A 20164-nucleotide genomic window follows, 5' to 3' on the forward strand; every position below is an offset into this window, starting at 1 on the left:
TAATGGAACGACTCAGAGTAAGCACCTTTAAGCCTTGTTATATTAAATTGATGACTTTCTGGGAGACTTGGTCTACAACTGTGTGGGACAAAGCTTGGCCCCACTTAGTGCCTTTCGTGCCAATATGTTGTATTTTGTTGTGTCTTCTTTGAGGCTCTTTGTTGCTCTGCTCTCTCCTCCTGGCACTGTTTGGCCACATTCAAATACCGTGAAGTACACAAAATGTGTTCTGACAGCTTCTTCTCCCCTTGTCCCAGAGCACAGCATCTAGCTGGTATCACAGAATCCACCTCCCCAGGGTCAGGGGTATGAGGGCAGAGCCAAGTGAGGGGTGCTGGTGGGGGCTGTTTGTGGGGAGCATCCTTGGGTCCTATCTTTTACTCCTGTGCAGTTTGTAAACCATGGAGTTCTGTGTACTCCCTGCAAATTCAGAGCTTCCTACAGATTTTCTACCTCAAAGCTGCTAACCTGGAACAGCAAAGATTCACTCCTTACAGGAATGGGGAACCAGTACGAAAAAGCTAAGCCTTCTCCCCCCAGTGGTATTCTCTTCTTAGGGTTCACAGTTACTGCCGACCTTAACTTGATATCTGGACTTTATATGTACATTTCTCAGTCTCTCTGTTTGCCATACACCTTTTAAGGGAGCTTTTTTTTTTTTTATCTCTTTTATAAACTTCATCATGAATGCAAAGTCACTTTAGCTTTTATAAACAATGCTGAGTAAGTAGAAATTAATATTAATTTATTAGTAAAGCACCTTTGACATTGATAGGAGACTAGAGCAACCTCACATTGTTATTTTTAAGTGAATTTCCTATTGTATCCTGATGATCTCAGAGTGCAGTTCTCATAGCACATTCTATCCTATAAATACTTCTGAAGGCCAACAACTGGAGCCTTGGTTTGACCACTTACTAGTTAAGAGAACTTGGGGAAGTCACTTAACCTCTGTTTCTTCGTGTCTTACAGTGAGTATAACAACTACTTTATAGAGTTGTTTGTAAGTTCAAGTGAAGCAATGTATGTCAAGGAAGTCTAGAAATTGGAAGTTTTATATAAATGTCAGAAGGTGTTATTATTCTTGTTGCTAATCAAAATTATGTTATTGAAATTCCAGTCAAAAGTACTTTTTTTTCCCCGTTGGGAGGTTAAAAAAGACATCATTATCATTACTGTTAACTTACTTTGGGAAAATCTTAGATCACTGGTTCTCAAGGTATGGTTCTCATAGTAGGAGCATCAACCTTACCTGAAAATGTGTTAGAAATGCAGATTTTTGGGCCTCGCCCCATACCTCCTGAAGCAGAACCTCTGGGGATTTTATCAAGACACGCCCAACCCAGGCGATTCTGATGCCACTAACATCTGAGATGAGCTGGCTTAAAGTTATGCCCAACTGGGTATGTGTAGGCTCTGCTTTTTTTTTTTTTTTTTTTTTTCTGAAGCTGGAAACGGGGAGAGACAGTCAGACAGACTCCCGCATGCGCCCGACCGGGATCCACCCGGCACGCCCACCAGGGGCGATGCTCTGCCCCTCCGGGGCGTCGCTCTGTCACGACCAGAGCCACTCTAGCGCCTGGGGCAGAGGCCAAGGAGCCATCCCCAGCGCCCGGGCCATCTTTGCTCCAATGGAGCCTCTGCTGCGGGAGGGGAAGAGAGAGACAGAGAGGAAGGAGAGGGGGAGGAGTGGAGAAGCAGATGGGCGCGTCTCCTGTGTGCCCTGGCCGGAAATCGAACTCGGGACTTCTGCACGCCAGGCCGACGCTCTACCACTGAGCCAACCGGCCAGGGCCTAGGCTCTGCTTTTGATGACGTTTTTTACTTGGCCTTCCTTCCAGACATGGAAGTGATTCTGAATAACACAATTGTGTGCACCTAAGATGGAGTTGTCAGCACCATCATTTGACTTCCCACAATATACTATTTTCGGCAACGATGTAGATCCAAGGATAGCAAGTCCCTGAAGCATCACCTTTGCTAAACATAGACTTGTTGGAGATTATGGCAGGGGTCCAGAGCCAGGGTGTTAAGGTGCTCCCTATTTAAGTGGGATAATACTAGTTGAATGAGATAGATAGATGACTGCAAATAATTCAGGGAAATTCAATAGAGTTGCACCGAGCTTGATTCCTGTTCTGGCTGCCCCTGTTCATCAAGTGTGTCTTCCCTCTATCAGTCTTTAATCTTCCTCACCTGGATGCCTACCTATTAATGAGTCTGAGGCTCACCCCTTAGATGCTCTGCCAGGTCTCAGAATAAGCCGGGTGCCCTATTGCACACCCTATACTTTCCCGTCATGCCCTTGGATTGCAGCTATGCCGTGACTATTCTGACAGGTGGATGGTATAGTTACTTGGGTAAAGTGAAACCCAGAGCTGTAAACTTAGTTAAGGTAGAAGAGGCAAAGTGGTGGGAGAACATCTGGGAAATCGTGGGGCTGTCGTTTTGATCCACAAGGGCAGAGGCATGTGGTAGGTGTTTAATAAGTATTTACTGAATAAATGAATGAGGAATGAATTTCATGTTTTGGAAGCTAACCTGCCTACTTAACTTATATAAGAATCTTATCTTGTCCCAAATGAACAGACATTATGCCTTGATTGAGTGAACTATTAGATATGTTTAGTTTTAAATGCAGACATAAATAGATTTGATCTTTCCATGGTTCAAATTTCCTCCCATCAGCTTTCCCTTAATTATACACAAGTGTTCCAAACCTTCATTAGCTAAATAGGATGCAGATGATGGTCATTAGTCGAGGCTATAAATCCTGCTGGCATATTCAATGGCTTTTCACTTGGTTAATTGAAATTTTCCGTATTCGTGGACTACAAGAAAACACTGTAATTTTATCATTTATTCTGGAGCATAATTTTTTCTTTTTAGTTGGTTGTATTTTATAACTATGCAGTTTAAAAAAAATAAATATGAATGCCATACTTTGCCTGGAGGGATGCCACTATTTTTAGTGTACATGTATCAATAGTAATCTACTAAATATGAAGACCAAATGGAAATTCATACTAGAAATCCTAAAATTGGCTGCCTAAAATGTCTGTGAAAGCATCCACAGTATGCACTTTTGGGACCCATCGATTCAAGTGTAAGAGACTTCCAAATTGTTAGTAATATGAGTAGGCCTAGTCGTGACATCCATCAATGAATAAGAAATCATCCAGTGTGTCTGTGGGGTGCAAACTGCAGGTATCAAATGAAGATGCTTTATGCAGGCATCGTTCCTTTACATGTGTCTTAGCTTTCAACTGCAGTTGACCATTTATCAAAACTAGCTGGCCTGTTTGGTGGTGTCTGGCTCAGTGAAACACACACACACACACACACACACACACACACACACACACACACATGCACGCACGCATAAAAGAACTGATGTATAAAATAAATTTCATATTGTTACCATCTATCTCAGAGATTTAGTTTCTAGTTTCTGAAATCCTTAATTTTTATAATCTAATACTTGATGCAGTTCTCTTCTTTTGCACCTGACTTCATTCCAATTTAATCAAGTGTCACATGTTTGCCAATTTTAAAATATAAATCTTAGTGATAGACATTCCATGGCAAAAATTGGCTCAGTAGAGATAGGTAGGATATATCTATTTTTTTTTCCAAGCCTAATTTAGTGAGAATAAAATAACGTTGTAATAACTCTCAGAGGTACACTCTCCCTTAAAAAAGGAGTATAGAACATATGGAGTCTCTTTTCAGTGTTCAATCACTTTGCAGACCATTCCCACCAGTGAGGTTCGGGTAAGCAGCTGCTCTTCTGGGAGTCTCTTTCTGTCGGCTGGACTGGATGACACATCAATCATTGATCCTCCATCTGGGTTCTCTGACCAAGGCCTTCTCAGCTGTTATCTCAAGTCACTCTTCCTTCTGCGTTGCTTTGGACCTTCTGCCCATTGCAATATTTCTACACATGGTTGTTAATGTTAATTTAAGGTAGACATGTTTCAGCCCCCGTCTTCTAAATTAACCATTATTTAATGTGTCTCAAAGTCAGCTGTAAAGGTGTCTTATAAATTATGCTTTTGTGGATCATCTGTAAAACTCTCTATCTTTGTAGATAATCAAGAGCTGACCATGTTATTCAGTCAAGTACTTTTTCCCCAGAAGGTGGAGGGAAGAAGTAGGCAGTATGCTCACTGATTTCCAAACAATGCACCTGATAAAATTAGGCCCATTTCCTCCAAATTAGCCAAGGAGCTTATGACCTAAAAGGAAATGGGTTTTCTCATTTCATAATGAAAAATTTAAGACCTCAAGGCCAGGTATCTATCATAAGCTCACAAGGAGGTCTGTTAAGAAGAGACTAGAATTAAACGCCTAGATTCCTGAGCACGTGTTCCATTTGTTTATCTGTCCGATGAGTCTATTGTAAAAGACAAGCAAAATTATAAGTTCTGCTAAGGGGTCATGTTCAACTAGAGTAAATCAGCCATAACTGGTATCTGTCCTTAACAAAAGGGTGTCAAAGTAAAAGGTAGTAGGCACAGCAGTGCTCCGCACAGATCTCTCCATTGCTAGGCTGCCCTCAGCTGTTAGTCCTCTTAGGAAATTGCCCACAGCCCTTCCCTTCACCCAAGCTTGGGACAGGTCTGTCCCATCTTCACATCTCCTCATTTGGTTGGCTGAGACCTTTAGTGAATTTGTACCACAGCTCAACTTCTCCCTGTGCTCAGACCTGCACCCTTCCCTTTCCTCTACAAGCAGAGACCCCAGGAGCACTCCCTAATAAACCCATGTGTTCATCTCCATCTCACAGCCTCCCTTTCAGGGAGCCTAACCCACCATCTGTGTCTTTAGATCTTTTCCCATCACCATTGAGTGTCCAGTGTCCTCATGTGTCAGTCTTCATTTCCTAGTAAATCTGCTTTTGAAATTATTTTTTACTTTCTGCTTGTAGGAAATGATCTGATAAACTCATTCATTCTAAAGTGTAATAGACTGAGGAATTATAATACATAAAATTTGCAATTTCCCCCTTTTCAGTGATTTTTATCCCCTACCATCCCTTGGGTGTTTATTTCTTATGATTAAAAAAAGCCTTATGCTAAAACTGAGCCCTAATAAGTGAAATTTCAGGCATCAGTGTACAAATGGAAAACAGTGGGGCCTCATCTTTCTCAATTCATTTTGGAAAATTGCTACAACTGTCCATGTATAATACTGTTCACCCCATGCTGGTCACCCTGCCAACGAGGTCAGAAGTCAGTGCTCTAAAAAAGTCTTCATGCTTCATTACGCTTGCACTGCTATGACAAACGCAGTGTCCTGCAAGTTTGGTGAAGGGGACTCACAAGGAGTTTCCTCTTTAGTAGAAGAATATTGATGCAACAATCAAGAAGGTCACAGCATGTGTAAGTCACCATGCTTTGAGTCTTTCGTTTTCAGTAATTAAAATGAACATGTTATGGAAGGTTTAGAAAGCCCACCCAAAGTCATTTACAATAGCTGCAATTAGGGAACTAGGATGCCCGTTCAAGTCTTTAGACAGGAATGGAATGAGACTGACCAAGCGTATAAGTAAAATCCCTTTAGAAAATGGCCAAATTAAGGATATGGACTCTCATTGAGCCATGCCATACCTCTTTCACACTCCTTCCAGGTATGAGATTTCACCATCATTTGTCCTTTGGCTCAAGTGTTTCCTTGCTACAAATGTAACATTGAGAGCTAATTATATTAATATTTTTAGGAAGGCCAATTTCACCCATCTCTGGCTTTCATTTCTCCTTCCTTGTGTTTCTTGGGTTACCTGACACTGTTCTTGAAGGTTGAATGGTATTATTTAATTTCAAACATCATTTCCTCTGGGGCAACAGCACTGATGTCTGACTTCTTAGACATGTCAGTTAATTTCCTTCCCTTACCTGATAAATGAATTCAGCAAAGTGGCAAGATATAAAATCAATACTCAGAAATCAGAGGCATTTTTATATGCCAACAATGAACAGTTAGAAAGAGAAATTAAGGAAACAATCCCCTTCACTATTACAACCAAAAAAATAAAGTATCTAGGAGTAAATTTAACCAAGGAGACTAAAGACTTGTACTCAGAAAATTACAAAGCATTGATAAAAGAAATCAAGGAAGATACAAACAAGTGGAAGCATATACCGTGCTCATGGTTAGGAAGAATAAACATCATTAAAATATCTATATTACCCAAAGCAATCTATAAATTCAATGCAATACCAATTAAAATACCAATGACATACTTCAAAGATATAGAACACATATTCCAAAAATTTATATGGAACCAAAAGAGAACACAAATAGCCTCAGCAATCTTAAAAAAGAAGAATAAAGTGGGAGGTATCACACTTCCTGATATCAAGTTATACTACAAGGCCATTGTACTCAAAACAGCCTGGTACTGGCATAAGAACAGGCACATAGATCAATGGAACAGAACAGAGAACCCAGAAATAAACCCACAGTTCTATGGACAGCTGATATTTGACAAAGGAGGTAAGGAAATACAATGGAGTAAAGACAGCCTCTTTAACAAATGGTGTTGGAAAAATTGGACAGCTACCTGCAAAAAAATGAAACTAGATCACCAGCTTACACCACTCACAAAAATAAACTCAAAATGGATAAAAGACTTAAATGTAGGCCATGAAACCATAAGCATCTTAGAAGAAAACATAGGCAGTAAGCTCTCGGACATCTCTTGGAGCAATATATTTGCTGATTTATCTCCACGGGGAAGTGAAATAAAAGACAGGATAAACAAATGGGACTATATCAAACTAAAAAGATTTTGCACAGCTAAAGACAACAAGAACAAAATAAAAAGACAAACTACACAATGGGAGAACATATTTGACAATACGTCTGATAAGGGGTTAATAAGCAAAATTTATAGAGAACTTGTAAATCTCAACACCAGGAAGACAAACAATCCAATCCAAAAATGGGCAAAAGAGATGAATAGACACTTCTCCAAAGAGGACATACTGATGGCCAATAGGCATATGAAAAAATGCTCAACATCACTAATCATTAGAGAAATGCAAATTAAAACCACATTGAGATATCACCTCACACCAGCCAGAATGGCGCTCATCAACAGAACAACACAGAATAAGTGCTGGCGAGGATGTGGAGAAAAGGGAACCCTCCTGCACTGCTGGTGGGAATGCAGACTGGTGTAGCCACTGTGGAAAACAGTATGGAGATTCCTCACAAAACTGAAAATTGAACTGCCTTTTGACCCAGCTATCCCACTTTTAGGAATATACCCCAAGGACACCATAGAACGGCTCCAAAAGGAGAAATGCACCCCCATGTTTGTGGCAGCATTGTTCACAATAGCGAAGATCTGGAAACAGCCCAAGTGTCTGTCAGAGGACGAGTGGATTAAAAAGCTTTTGTACATATATACTATGGAATACTACTCAGCCATAATAAATGATAACATCGGATCATTTACAATAACATGGATGGACCTTCATAACATTATACGAAGTGAAATAAGTAAATCAGAAAAAAACCTGAGAACTATATGAATCCATACATAGAAGGGACATAAAAATGAGACTCAGAGACATGAACAAGAATGTGATGGCAACAGGGGTAGGGGGTGGGGGGAGGGGGGATGGGGTGAAGAAGGAGAGAGGGGTTGGGGAGGGGAGAGGCACAAAGAAAACCAGATAGAAGGTAACAGAAGACAATTTAACTTTGGGGGAGGGGTATACAGCACAATCAAATGTCAAAATAATCTAGAGATGTTTTCTCTCAACATATATACCCTGATTTATCAATATCACTGCATTAAATTTAATAAATAAATTTAAAAAAATTTTCCTTCTTTTGTGGTGTATCTAAAGCTTAGTTAAAAATGCACTCAGTCTTTAAAGTTGCCCACACATAGTCTTCAATAACTGGAATTTGGGTCCTCCTCAGATTTAGACTTCCACTTAAGTTAGAGAATGAGTCTTGAAATCATGAACAAGAAGAGAAATTCCCACCATTAGACTTCTATTTTCTGGGGAAAAAAAATTGTTGCACTAATCAGGAAATTAGAGTCATTTTCCATAACTAGTTCCTTTAGAGTTTAGACCTGTTGTTCTTAATGGGGTGGAGGGTGATTTTGCACCACAGAGGATATTTGACAATGTCTGGGGACATTTTTGGTTGACATGAGGAGGGGTATGTCCTACTGGCATCTAGTGGGTAGAGGTCAGGGATGTTGCAAAACATTCTACAATTCACAACATAGCACACATACCCCCCCCCACCCCCATCTCCCACAACAAAAAATTATCCAGTCCAAAATGTTCATAGGCCCAACACTGAAAAATTAATTAGCCAAAACCAAGTGGATAATAGAGAATAGACATATGCTAACTAGAGAAAAAACATATTTTTACTATTATCCAGGAGCCTTTTGTCTCTGTTCCTTGGCTTTACTTTGTGATGCTATTATATATGAGGCTGCTTTTTCACCATTATGCTTCCAAAACAGTGTTTTAGGATAAGGACAACAGTTTTCCCTGATGCCTTTTTTTTTTTTTTGCCTCCATTCAATGCATATTAATTGCATACCTTCTTAGTCTCGGGCACTGGGCTAGGTAATGGTGCCAGAGCAATGACCTCGTTTTGCTGGGTCTTTACCTTCCTGGACCAGAAACCCTTGAGTGAATGCTGAGGACTCCCTTATGCCATGATGCTCAGGTATAAAAATGCGTCAAGTTGATGAAAGGTCATGAGGAAGGTATTTGATTGAAAGATTGTAAATGGGGTTCTCACTATATCATGTGAAAACTGTATTTTTCTTTGGCTTTTCTGAATCTCATTACTGGCATAATCTTTGAACAGTGAGCAAGGATATCTTTCCTTACATCCCCAAGGAATAGAGAACTGAGAGAAACTAAGACATACCTGGCAGCAGCAAAGATCAAGATGGCATAGGACTCCCAGAGCCAACACTGGCCCTGCCAACGTGGGCTGCTGTTTGTCAAGGTTGAAATTTGGTTAGTGGGATTGGTTGTGATAAGAAGAATGAGCCATGTGCCCTCATTCTCTTTGAGTGAAGATGGCTATTTGTTTATAGGAGCCATTTTCTTTTTCTCCTGGTAATTCTGATGTGTCCATTTTTAATAAACTTTCCTCTTTAATTTCTTTGACTTCTGCCTGTCCTCTTTTCTTCCCCTACCAAAAGTCTTCCCCTCCTTTCTCATTTCCCCTTGAATTCAAACATTCTGAATAACATGTATCTTTGCCTTCACAAACAAAATAAAACATAAATAAAAACTGCTAGCTAGCCAAATTTAAGAATCTTATGCAACCTAAACCTTGAACTTCTTTTTTCTTCATTAAAGATGTTTTTCCCCCTTATGTAATTATCCACATCTATGTTTCCTGCTCTTTAATACTGTATATTATTTTTGGCCAGATCATGTGTTGGCTCAGATTTTTAACTCTCCCAGTGCTTGTTCTAAGACAGAACAAAACCGTAGGTGAGGTGATAAATATTTTTATGATACAAAATATTTATATCATAAATATAAAGAGAGAGTGGGAGAAAGTTTATGTACATTGGATATTTGAGCCTTACCAAAGTCTTTATTTGATATATATCAAAAGATATATATATATATTTATTTGATATATATCAAAAGATATATATATATCTTTTACTTTTTTTGACCCTTTTCAACCAAAATAAAATTATCAGTATAAATATACACATATACATAAAACATGTATATAGATATTGCATATATATAATAATATCTGGATATTTATTGTAACAAACATTAATAAAAAGAAGAAACCAACCAAAAACATCAAAACCTAGAAATTACCAAATATCAATTGGTAAAGGGAAGCATAGATAAAGAATAGAGTATCCGTATTATGGAATGTTATATAGCTATTAAGAATAATGAGTTAAAAAAAAAAGAATAATGAGTTAGTCTACATGAACTGACCTGGAGAGATGTTGATAATATAGTCTTAGTAGGATGGCATGATCTCAAGAAAGAAAGAACATTTATATATGTAATACAGGTGATTATATATTATTGAATATATATTTGCATAAAAATATAGAAAGTGTGGAAGGGATGAACACAAATTGTTATTACCTCAAAAGGATGGGTTAGAATGAGGATTAACTCATTAAGAATATATGTTAGTTTTGTAATTAAAGGAAAAAAAAGGTTTACTGGAAAAAAATGCAATACTATTTATGTGGCTGACTATAGCTAAGTTGAACTTTTCATAGGATAATCCAAAAGGAACAAACTTGTAAATTTCAACTGGCCTTGAATGCTCAAGTGCCTTTCTAGTAGTTCATGAGGCCAAGAAAATATACACGCAAATGTGTCGATCACTGAGAGGGTGAGTGTGCTGCAGAAAGTGAGGATGAAGTGGCAAGCCCAGATACTGCTGTTCAGGCTCACAAACCCCATGAATGGGGACAAGCTCCACTTCATGACTCAGGCTCATAAAAGCTGTCATTTGAAAGATTTTTGACATTTGACATTTTGGACATATCTCTTCAAGATAAAGAGAAAGTACCATGTGTGGTTGAGAAGTTGGGTTTTGGAGTCAGACAACTTCTCTTTGAGTTCTGGTCTAATTATTTCCCCGAAGTATGATCTTTGACAACCTAATTGTGTTGCAATTACCTTGTTTGTGAAATGAAGATAAATAAGAATCTTTACTTCGCTGAATCATTGTTGCCCAAAATAAATATTTCAATTATAGGGGGAGAGGGTGGCTTGCAGCAATGGGAGCATTGAAGGGCAGATGCTTTTTAAAATCCAGAGAAACCAGTGGGGTTATGGGAAGTAGTACCCATCTTGGATTGGAGCTGCACAGGCCTGGGTCAGCATCATTACACTTTGACTGTTCTAATGTGTCTTCTACCTTCCTGTTTTACAGACCACTGTTTTCAGCACACTGGGCAGTGAGAAGTCCTTATCTGACTGCAAAAAGGTAAGCCAGACTCTAGAATTTTAGCCTGCTGCCAGAGTAGTAAAGGTTTCATAGTTGATGACGTTCAGTTGAAAAGTTATGGTGTCAATGAGAATGCCCTGATGACATATTGTAGCCCTCTTTCTTTGGAGATGAAAATTTGAATGGTTCTCTTTAAGAAAATGGAAAACTCTGTTATTACTTGACAGCATTATTTTAAAATAGAGAAACTCTGGTTCTATATATTTCTATCACGCTATTATCTGACATTTTATTCTGCAAGATGAGCCTCAAGGGAGTCCAGAGCAAGCTGCATCGCAGGTGTTTAAATCTTGGTTTGCAAATTTAAATCTAATAAACTTAAACCCAATACAATATAAAAATGATTTTGTATTTTGAAAGGAATCTGATCATATAGCATAAGAACCTGGTTTGGCTTCACCACAATCAAGTTTGAGAAGCTGTCATGCTTTGCAAAAGGATTTGCCTCGCCGGCATCTGATGGAAGACATCCCTGTAATGGATCGGGTCTGAGGACTGCTGCTAGAGCAGAAGCAGCGTGTCTAATTCCTGGCCTTTGCTGCCCAGGGGGCACTTTTATCGCCCCTTTAATCTCAGGTTTAACTAGATCTTCTCCTTCTTGTCGGGAAAGAAGTGATTTCACAGTCCAAACAACTCAAATGAATTCTTTGACACTATCTGTGGATATGGAAACCAGGTGTGTAATGAGTTGAACAGTGCCTCATATATTAGTTACTTGGCATTTCTTAGGATTTTGTATCATGATATTGTTTGCTATGCTGTTCCTGTTTCTGAATTTTCTTGATATGGAAGTGGGTAGCTGAGATATTCATCTTTAACGTGGTACACGCCCACTGTTCTGAATGCTATCCATTTCATTACCTTGACAGATATTTATTGCTTATTAAATCTCCATCTTAATTGAGTTCTGCTGTGTCTGTCTTGTTCTCAGCTCCCCAAAAGTGAGGTCTGTGTAGTGCTCTTAAATTTATAGATCTTAGAGAAAGGAGTGACTTTAGGGGTTCTCTAGTCTCACCTTTTTTCTAGAATGGTACTACAACTGATATCATTTATAGATGGACTTTAGCCTCCTCTTGAATATTCTGTTGACAGGAAACTAAATGAGCGGAACTGCTCACTGGTGAAACAGAGTATTAGACAGTTCTTTGTTTTACTAAAATCATTCTCCTTTTGATTTACATATGAAGTCAGTTAAATGTTTCTTCTGAATCTTCTTCCCCCTACCACTAGGCTAATGATCTTTCTTCTTTATTTCTAATAGGACATTGATATGATTGCTTCCCAAAAGCATGTACTATTGGGAGCTAGCTGTCTTATTTTGAGACCTGGTTCTGCCACTTACTACTTATGTGACCTTGGGTTGGTTACATAACCTTTCTGTACCTTACTTTCATCATCTGTAAAATGAGGTTAAAATTTGCATCTACCTCATATGGTAGATGAGTTAACATACATAAAGTGCTTACAATGCCCAATACATAGCAAGCATTATATTAGCTACTATTATTATTATTATTGCTTTTAGACCAAGTTGTCTTTTTACCCCCCATAGTCTATTACCTATGCCAAAAATTGTGTATCATTCTGTACATGTTGTCCACTGGCAAAAGCACTATGGAATTTCCATTCTTCATTCAACAAGCTTTCTTTACATACTTGATGTATGACAAGCACAATGTAAGACATGGACAAAGAATAAGCTATAGACATTCTAGAGTGTAGCACTAATATTCTATTAATGGAGTATAAGATGGCATCATTTGCTGTTTATAAGCCATACCCTTCCGTTGGCCACATGAAATTTAAAGCCCTTCTCCATGCCCTTAATACATTTTCACATCAACTACTATTAAAACATGACCCTCTTTTACATTTAAGTAAAGAATTCTTTGAGTATAAATGTAGGTCATTATGTTTATTTTAATTCATTTAAAAATTTTGATCAATAAAGATAATTTATAAACCCAGTTCTATTATCCAACTTATTTACTACGTCTCCCAGTTATGTGTCATATACAGATTACTCAATCTATTTTATATATGATTTCATTTTTATTCATCCATTTATTTACCCAGTCAGTTCAGTGGTGTTTACTGAGCACCTGCTATGTGACATGAACTGGAATACCATAGTGAAAGAATCACATATGACATTTACTCTCAAAAAATTATAATCATTAAACAAGTAAAATTCATATGAATGATAGATTAGGATAGTGAAATTGTGATGAACAACATGATATTTTTTAATTTGGGAGGTTATGAGATCATCTATGAGAACCTCAAATAATTTAGGGTTCAGGGAAAACTTCTCTGAAGAGGTAACCTTCACACAGATACCCAAAGAATGAATGGGATTGGCCCTGTAAAGACAAGGCGGAGGCAGAAAAACAGCAAGTGTGTAAGTCTGGAGGTGAGAGATGAAGAGCTATAAAATTCTCAGAATGTCCAGAAATTGCAACCTGAAAGAGAGAATGGTGAACAGTGAGACAGAAGAAAGCCTGATTATGTAGGGCTTGTATAGCCATATTAAGAGTTTAGATTTATTGTAAAGGTAACAAGAAATTTTTAAAGGACTTTGAACTTAGGAGTGTAGGTGTGTGTGATATGATATGATTTTTATTTTAAGATCACTCGGATACTAAAGCATGAAGAAGCAAGATTTTAGATATAACAGGTATAAGGCTATAATCTAGGCAGGAGATGGTAGTAGCTAGAATCATAATAATGGCAGTGGAGATTAAGAGCTATTTGGGTGATAAACTCAACACTTTATGATATAATAATTTAAATATATGGAAGAGGAAGTAGCTAAAGATGATTTTCTGATTTCAGACACAGACAACTAGCAGAATAGCAATGCTATTTTCTGAGATAAAAATAGAGTTAGGAAGTTGATGGTACATGTCAAATTTATGGTGTCTATAAGGTGTCCTGGAAAAGATGACCAGCAAAAATGTAGGCATGTAGATTTATATTTCAGGAAAGCATTTCAAGCTGAAGATATGAACATGGGAGAAATATGTATGTAGAGGATAATTGAAAGAGGGGGAATGGATTAGATTGCCCAGGGAGGGTGTGTAGAGTGAAAAGGAGGAGTATTTATAAGAACCCTGAGGAGCATTGTTATATAAGAGCTGGAAGAAGACTATGGACCTGTGAAGGAACGTGCAAAGATAGAGCCATAGAGGTTGGAAAAAAAATGAGAAGAATGTGATTTTACAGAAGTTGTCAATAAAAAAATAGTCAATAGTATCAAAATTGTTTCTGAGAAGTAAAATAAAGGTTAAAAGCATTCATTGGATTTATTAATATTCTAGGTCATTCTTGGTTTTAGTGAGCTCAGAGTTATGACTACAGAAGCCAGATTGCAGTGTTTTTAGAGTTGAATGGGGAAAGTAATAGTAATGGTAGTGTTAAGCCTAATCCAGAGGGACTCGAAACATTGAAGACATGAACAAAATTCGTCGATTACACATCAAAGCTTTATTGTCTAGCTTGGCCAAGCGGTGGCAACTCCAACAGAAATCTGAGGGAGAGCACGCCGGCCCTTTGTTCTACCTAGTTTTTATAGTTTTGTAAGTGGGAAGTACAGAAGTAAAAATTGCAATTAGGTGCCCTTTACCACTATTGGTTATAGTCATATGTCCTTTAACATGATAGGACCATGTTCAATTTGCAAGCCATACATCATTTTGGAGAAAACAAAATTTATAAGTCAACACAATGGTAGAAAGATGTCTCTTTACATATTAAAAGGCATTCCTATATTTTCTAGTGTTTATCCGCCATCTTTCTGTCCAGAGTCACATGTATTAACCATATGCATTTACATAGGAGAGGTAGTTTCATGGGGACAAATGCCCACAAATGGCTCATTACTATAAGAAAAGGTTTATTTTGGCTTTTCTCTTCCTGCACCTGGCTAGCCATTCACCCCTTACCCCACAGGTGTGGTGGAATGTCTGGGAATCTATGTTTTCCTTCCCTTTGCATTCACAATACAATGCCAAGGGCCATCCTGGTTTTATGCCAATCACACAGTACAGAGATTATTCTCAAAATTTCTCTGTACACCTTAACCCAAATTAATAAAATGTTCTTTAAGACTCTTAAAATATTAATATTGATTCTGTAGCTTTTGGTACTTTACAACACCTGCGGGTGAGGTGGCGCAGTGGCTCCTCATTAGCATAGTCTTCTTTAAATAAATTTGTTTCAAAAGGAAGGAGAGAGTGAATATTTGGAGGGGGTTAGGGGATTGAAGGACAGTCCTTAGGATGTGACAGATTTGAGTGAGTATACTTAAATGATGTTAGAAAGAAGACAATAGAAAAGCAAAGGGTGAGGATCTAAGAAAAGTGAACGGCAATCCCTTGAATGAATCCTTGAGAAGACTGATTGAACACTTTGGATGCCAAAGTATGAAATTAACCTCAGATAAAATAAGGGCATGTCTTGCTGTATAACAAGAGGGAAGGAAGAAATGATAGAACTCATGTGGGTAAGTTATGGAAGCAAGGAGCCAGAATGCAGCCATGCTGTTAAATAATTCTGGTCAGTTCATCTACTTTCCTCTCCTCCTCCTCCTCCTCCTCCTCCTCCTCCTTCTTTTTCTTCTTCCTCTTTTTTTTGGTAGAGAGGTGGGATGATTATTCAACCAGCTTTGAGTTTGCACAACTATACCATTTCAACAGTATTTATTTATTTATTTATTTATTTATTTATTTATTTATTTATTTATTTATTTATTTATTTTTTACTTCATCCCCAAGATTTTTTATTAGAAAATTAACATGTATTTATATAGATATACAGATTGGTATATTTTCACATAACAAATTATGTTTTCATTTTTATCACCAACTCATACATAATTACTATAAACATAATTAAATATATTTGAATGTTAACAGTACCCTATACCATGTACTGAGAAACAATTTTGGTTTTCCATTTGGTGATTAAGACTAATTCATTTATTTTTAATTTGTAAAGTGTTTCTCATTTGCTGTGACAATTTTAGTTACTAATAAAGAATTAAAGTAAGGTTTGTAGGGGATTAATAAGTGCTTTCATGATGCTGATGAAAACATATGTGCTAGGGAATTAGTTAATATTATTCTAACTACAGTATGGATACAATCAATCTGCACAATTCTCAGCTTTTCTTCATGTGACACAGTCCTGGTATTTGTTTCTACTTCTTTAAAACACAATAAATTTATATTATTAAATTTATTTTGATTTAAAATTACAAACAATAAGTAGTAAATTTTAGCTATAAAATGTGAGTGACCACTAGAATTTAGCTATTTATTCTAATAGCAATTTTATCATAAAATTGGAAATTTATTGTACTTCAGTATATTTTTCAAAATAACATATATGAGTAATTCAGTAAAAACAAAATTAGTCGGGCGCATACGGGAGTCTGTCGGACTGTCTCTCCCCGTTTCCAGCTTCAGAAAAATACAAAAAGAAAAAAAAGAAAAAAAAATTACCCTATTATGTATTTAAGTATTTTATAATTAACTATATTGTTTTAGCATAAATGTAATTCTCTTCTATTTTTATATAAGTTGGATCTTTTTTTTTTATTTATAATTTTATTTTTTTAATGGGGTGACATCAATAAATCAGGATACATATATTCAAAGATAACAAGTCCAGGTTATCTTGTCGTTCAATTATGTTGCATACCCACCACCCAAAGTCAGATTGTCCTCTGTCACCTTCTATCTTGTTTTCTTTGTGCCCCTCCCCACCCCCTATCCCTCTCCCATTCCCCCCTCCCCCCCGTAACCACCACACTCTTATCAATGTCTCTTAGTTTCACTATTATGTCCCACCTACGTATGGAATAATACAGTTCCTGTTTTTTTCTGATTTACTTATTTCGCTTCGTATCATGTTATCAAGATCCCACCATTTTGCTGTAAATGTTCCGATGTCATCATTTCTTATGGCTGAGTAGTATTCCATACTGTATATGTGCCACATCTTCTTTATCCAGTCATCTATTGATGGGCTTTTTGGTTGTTTCCATGTCGTGGCCACTGTGAACAATGCTGCAATGAACATGGGGCTGCATGTGTCTTTACGAATCAATGTTTCTGAGTTTTGGGGATATATACCCAGTAGAGGGATTGCTGGGTCATAAGGTAGTTCTATTTTCAGTTTTTTGAGGAACCACCATACTTTCTTCCATAATGGTTGTACTACTTTACATTCCCACCAACAGTGTATGAGGGTTCCTTTTTCTCCACAGCCTCTCCAACATTTGCTATTACCTGACTTGCTAATAACAGCTAATCGAACAGGTGTGAGGTGGTATCTCATTGCCGTTTTGATTTGCATTTCTCTAATAGCTAAAGAAGATGAGCATCTTTTCATATATCTGTTGGCCATTTGTATTTCTTCCTGGGAGAAGTGTCTATTCATATCCTCTTCCCATTTTTTTATTGGATTGTTTGTTTGTTTGTTGAGTTTTATGAGTTCTTTGTATATTTTGGATATTAGGCCCTTACCTGAGCTGTTGTTTGAAAATATCATGTCCCATTTAGTTGGCTTTCTGTTTATTTTGTTATCAGTTTCTCTTGCTGAGCAAAAACTTCTTAGTCTGATGTAATCCCATTCATTAATTTTTGCCTTCACTTCTCTTGCCTGTGGAGTCAAATTCATAAAATGCTCTTTAAAACCCAGGTCCATGAGTTGAGTACCTATGTCTTCTTCTATGTACTTAATTGTTTCAGGTCTTATGTTTAGATCTTTGATCCATTTTGAGTTAATTTTTGTACAGGGGGAGAGACTGTAGTCCAGTTTCATTCTTTTGCATGTGGCTTTCCAGTTTTCCCAGCACCATTTATTGAAGAGGCTTTCTTTTCTCCATTGTGTGTAGTTGGCCCCTTTATCAAAAATTATTTGACTATATATATGTGGTTTTATTTCTGGACTTTCTATTCTGTTCCATTGGTCTGAGTGTCTATTTTTCTGCCAATACCATGCTGTTTTGATTGTCGTGGCCGTATAATAGAGTTTGAAGTCAGGTATTGTTATGCCCCCAGCTTCATTCTTTTTCTTTAGGATTGCTTTGGCTATTCAGGGTTTTTTATAGTTCCATATAAATCTGATGACTTTTTGCTCTATTTCTTTAAAAACTGTCATTGGAAGTTTGATGGGAATTGCATTAAATTTGTATATTGCTTTGGGTAATATAGCCATCTTGATTATATTTATTCTTCCTAGCCAAGAACAAGGTATATTCTTCCATCTCATTATATGTTTTTCGATTTCCCTTAACAATGGTTTATAGTTTTCATTATATAAGTCCTTTACATTTTTTGTTATGTTTATTCCTAAGTATTTTATTTTTTTTGTTGCAATCGTGAAGGGGATTATTCTTTTGAGTTCCTTCTCAGTTGTTTCATTGTAGGCATATAGAAAGGCTATTGACTTCTGTATGTTAATTTTGTATACTGCGACCTTACTGTATTGGCTTATTGTTTCTAGTAGTCTTTTTGTGGATTCTTTGGGGTTTTCGATGTATAGGATCATATCATCTGCAAAAAGTGATACCTTTACTTCTTCATTTCCGATATGGATGCCTTTTATTTCTTTGTCTTGTCTGATTGCTGTGGCGAGAACCTCTAGTACCACATTAAATAAGAGTGGAGAGAGTGGACAACCCTGTCTTGTTCCTGATTTAAGGGGGAAAGCCTTCAGTTTAGTGCCATTTAATATGATGTTAGCTGATGGTTTATCATATATGGCCTTTATCATGTTGAGATATTTTCCTTCTATACCCATTTTGTTGAGAGTCTTAAACATAAAATTGTGTTGTATTTTATCGAAAGCCTTTTCTGCGTCTATTGATAAGATCATGTGGTTTTTGTTCTTTGTTTTGTTGATATGGTGTATTACTTTAACCGTTTTGCGTATGCTGAACCATCCTTGAGATTCTGGGATGAATCCCACTTGATCATGATATATTATTTTTTTAATATGTTGTTGCATTCGATTTGCTAGTATTTTGTTTAGTATTTTAGCATCTGTATTCATTAGAGATATTAGTCTGTAGTTTTCTTTTTTTGTGCCATCCTTGTCTGGTTTTGGTATGAGGGTTATGTTGGCCTCATAAAATGTGTTTGGAAGTATTGCTTCTTCTTCAATTTTTTGGAAGACTTTGAGTAGAATAGGAACCAAGTCTTCTTTGAATGTTTGATAAAATTTGCTGGTATAGCCGTCAGGGCCTGGACTTTTATTTTTGTGGAGGTTTTTAATGGTTTTTTCTATTTCTTCTCTACTGATAGGTCTGTTTAGGCTTTCTGCTTCTTCTTGACTCAGTCTAGGAAGGTTGTATTTTTCTAAAAATTTATCTATTTCTTCTAGGTTGTTGAATTTAGTGGCATAAAGTTTTTCATAGTAGTCTACAATAATTCTTTGTATACCTACGGTGTCCGTTTTGATTTCTCCTCTTTCATTATGGATTTTGTTTATATGAGTTCTTTCTCTTTTTTCCTTGGTGAGTCTTGCCAAGGGTTTGTCAATTTTGTTGATCTTTTCGAAGAACCAGCTCCTTGTTCTATTAATTTTTCTATAGTTTTTCTGTTCTCTAATTCATTTATTTCTGCTCTGATTTTTATTATCTCCTTTCTTCGGCTGCTTTTGGGTTGTCTTTGTTCTTCTTTTTCTAGTTCCTTAAGGTGGGAAGTTAAGTGGTTCACTTGGGCTCTCTCTTGTTTGTTCATATATGCCTGAAGCGATATGAACTTCCCTCTTATCACTGCTTTTGCTGCATCCCATAGATTCTGATATGTGGTATTGTCATTTTCATTAGTCTGTATATATCTTTTGATCTCTGCGCTTATTTCTTCTTTGACCCATTCATTTTTTAAAAGTATGTTGTTTAGTTTCCACATTTTTGTGGGATTTTTTTCCTCTTTTTTGCAGTTGAATTCTAGTTTCAAGGCTTTATGATCAGAAAATATGCTTGGTACAACTTCAATTTTTCTGAATTTGCTGATGTTGTTTTTGTGGCCCAACATATGGTCAATTCTTGAGAATGATCCATGTACACTGGAGAAGAATGTATACTCAGTCACTTTGGGATGAAATGTCCTGTAGATGTCTATCATATCCAGGTGCTCTAGTGTTTTGTTTA

The 20164-nt window shown here is 37.0% G+C and overlaps 1 protein-coding gene across 2 annotated transcripts in view; it reads left to right on the plus strand.

Moving 5' to 3' along the window:
• Nucleotides 1-20164, plus strand: part of RASGEF1B (RasGEF domain family member 1B) — a 691952-nt gene that overhangs the window by 252435 nt on the left and 419353 nt on the right. For both annotated transcript variants that reach the window (XM_066278925.1, XM_066278926.1), the window contains exon 3: nucleotides 10927-10980. In XM_066278925.1, coding sequence (XP_066135022.1) covers nucleotides 10927-10980 — 54 coding nt within the window. The remainder of the gene's footprint in view (nucleotides 1-10926; nucleotides 10981-20164) is intronic.

Source organism: Saccopteryx bilineata, chromosome 5 (genome assembly GCF_036850765.1).
Source record: "Saccopteryx bilineata isolate mSacBil1 chromosome 5, mSacBil1_pri_phased_curated, whole genome shotgun sequence".
Taxonomy (NCBI): domain Eukaryota; kingdom Metazoa; phylum Chordata; class Mammalia; order Chiroptera; family Emballonuridae; genus Saccopteryx; species Saccopteryx bilineata.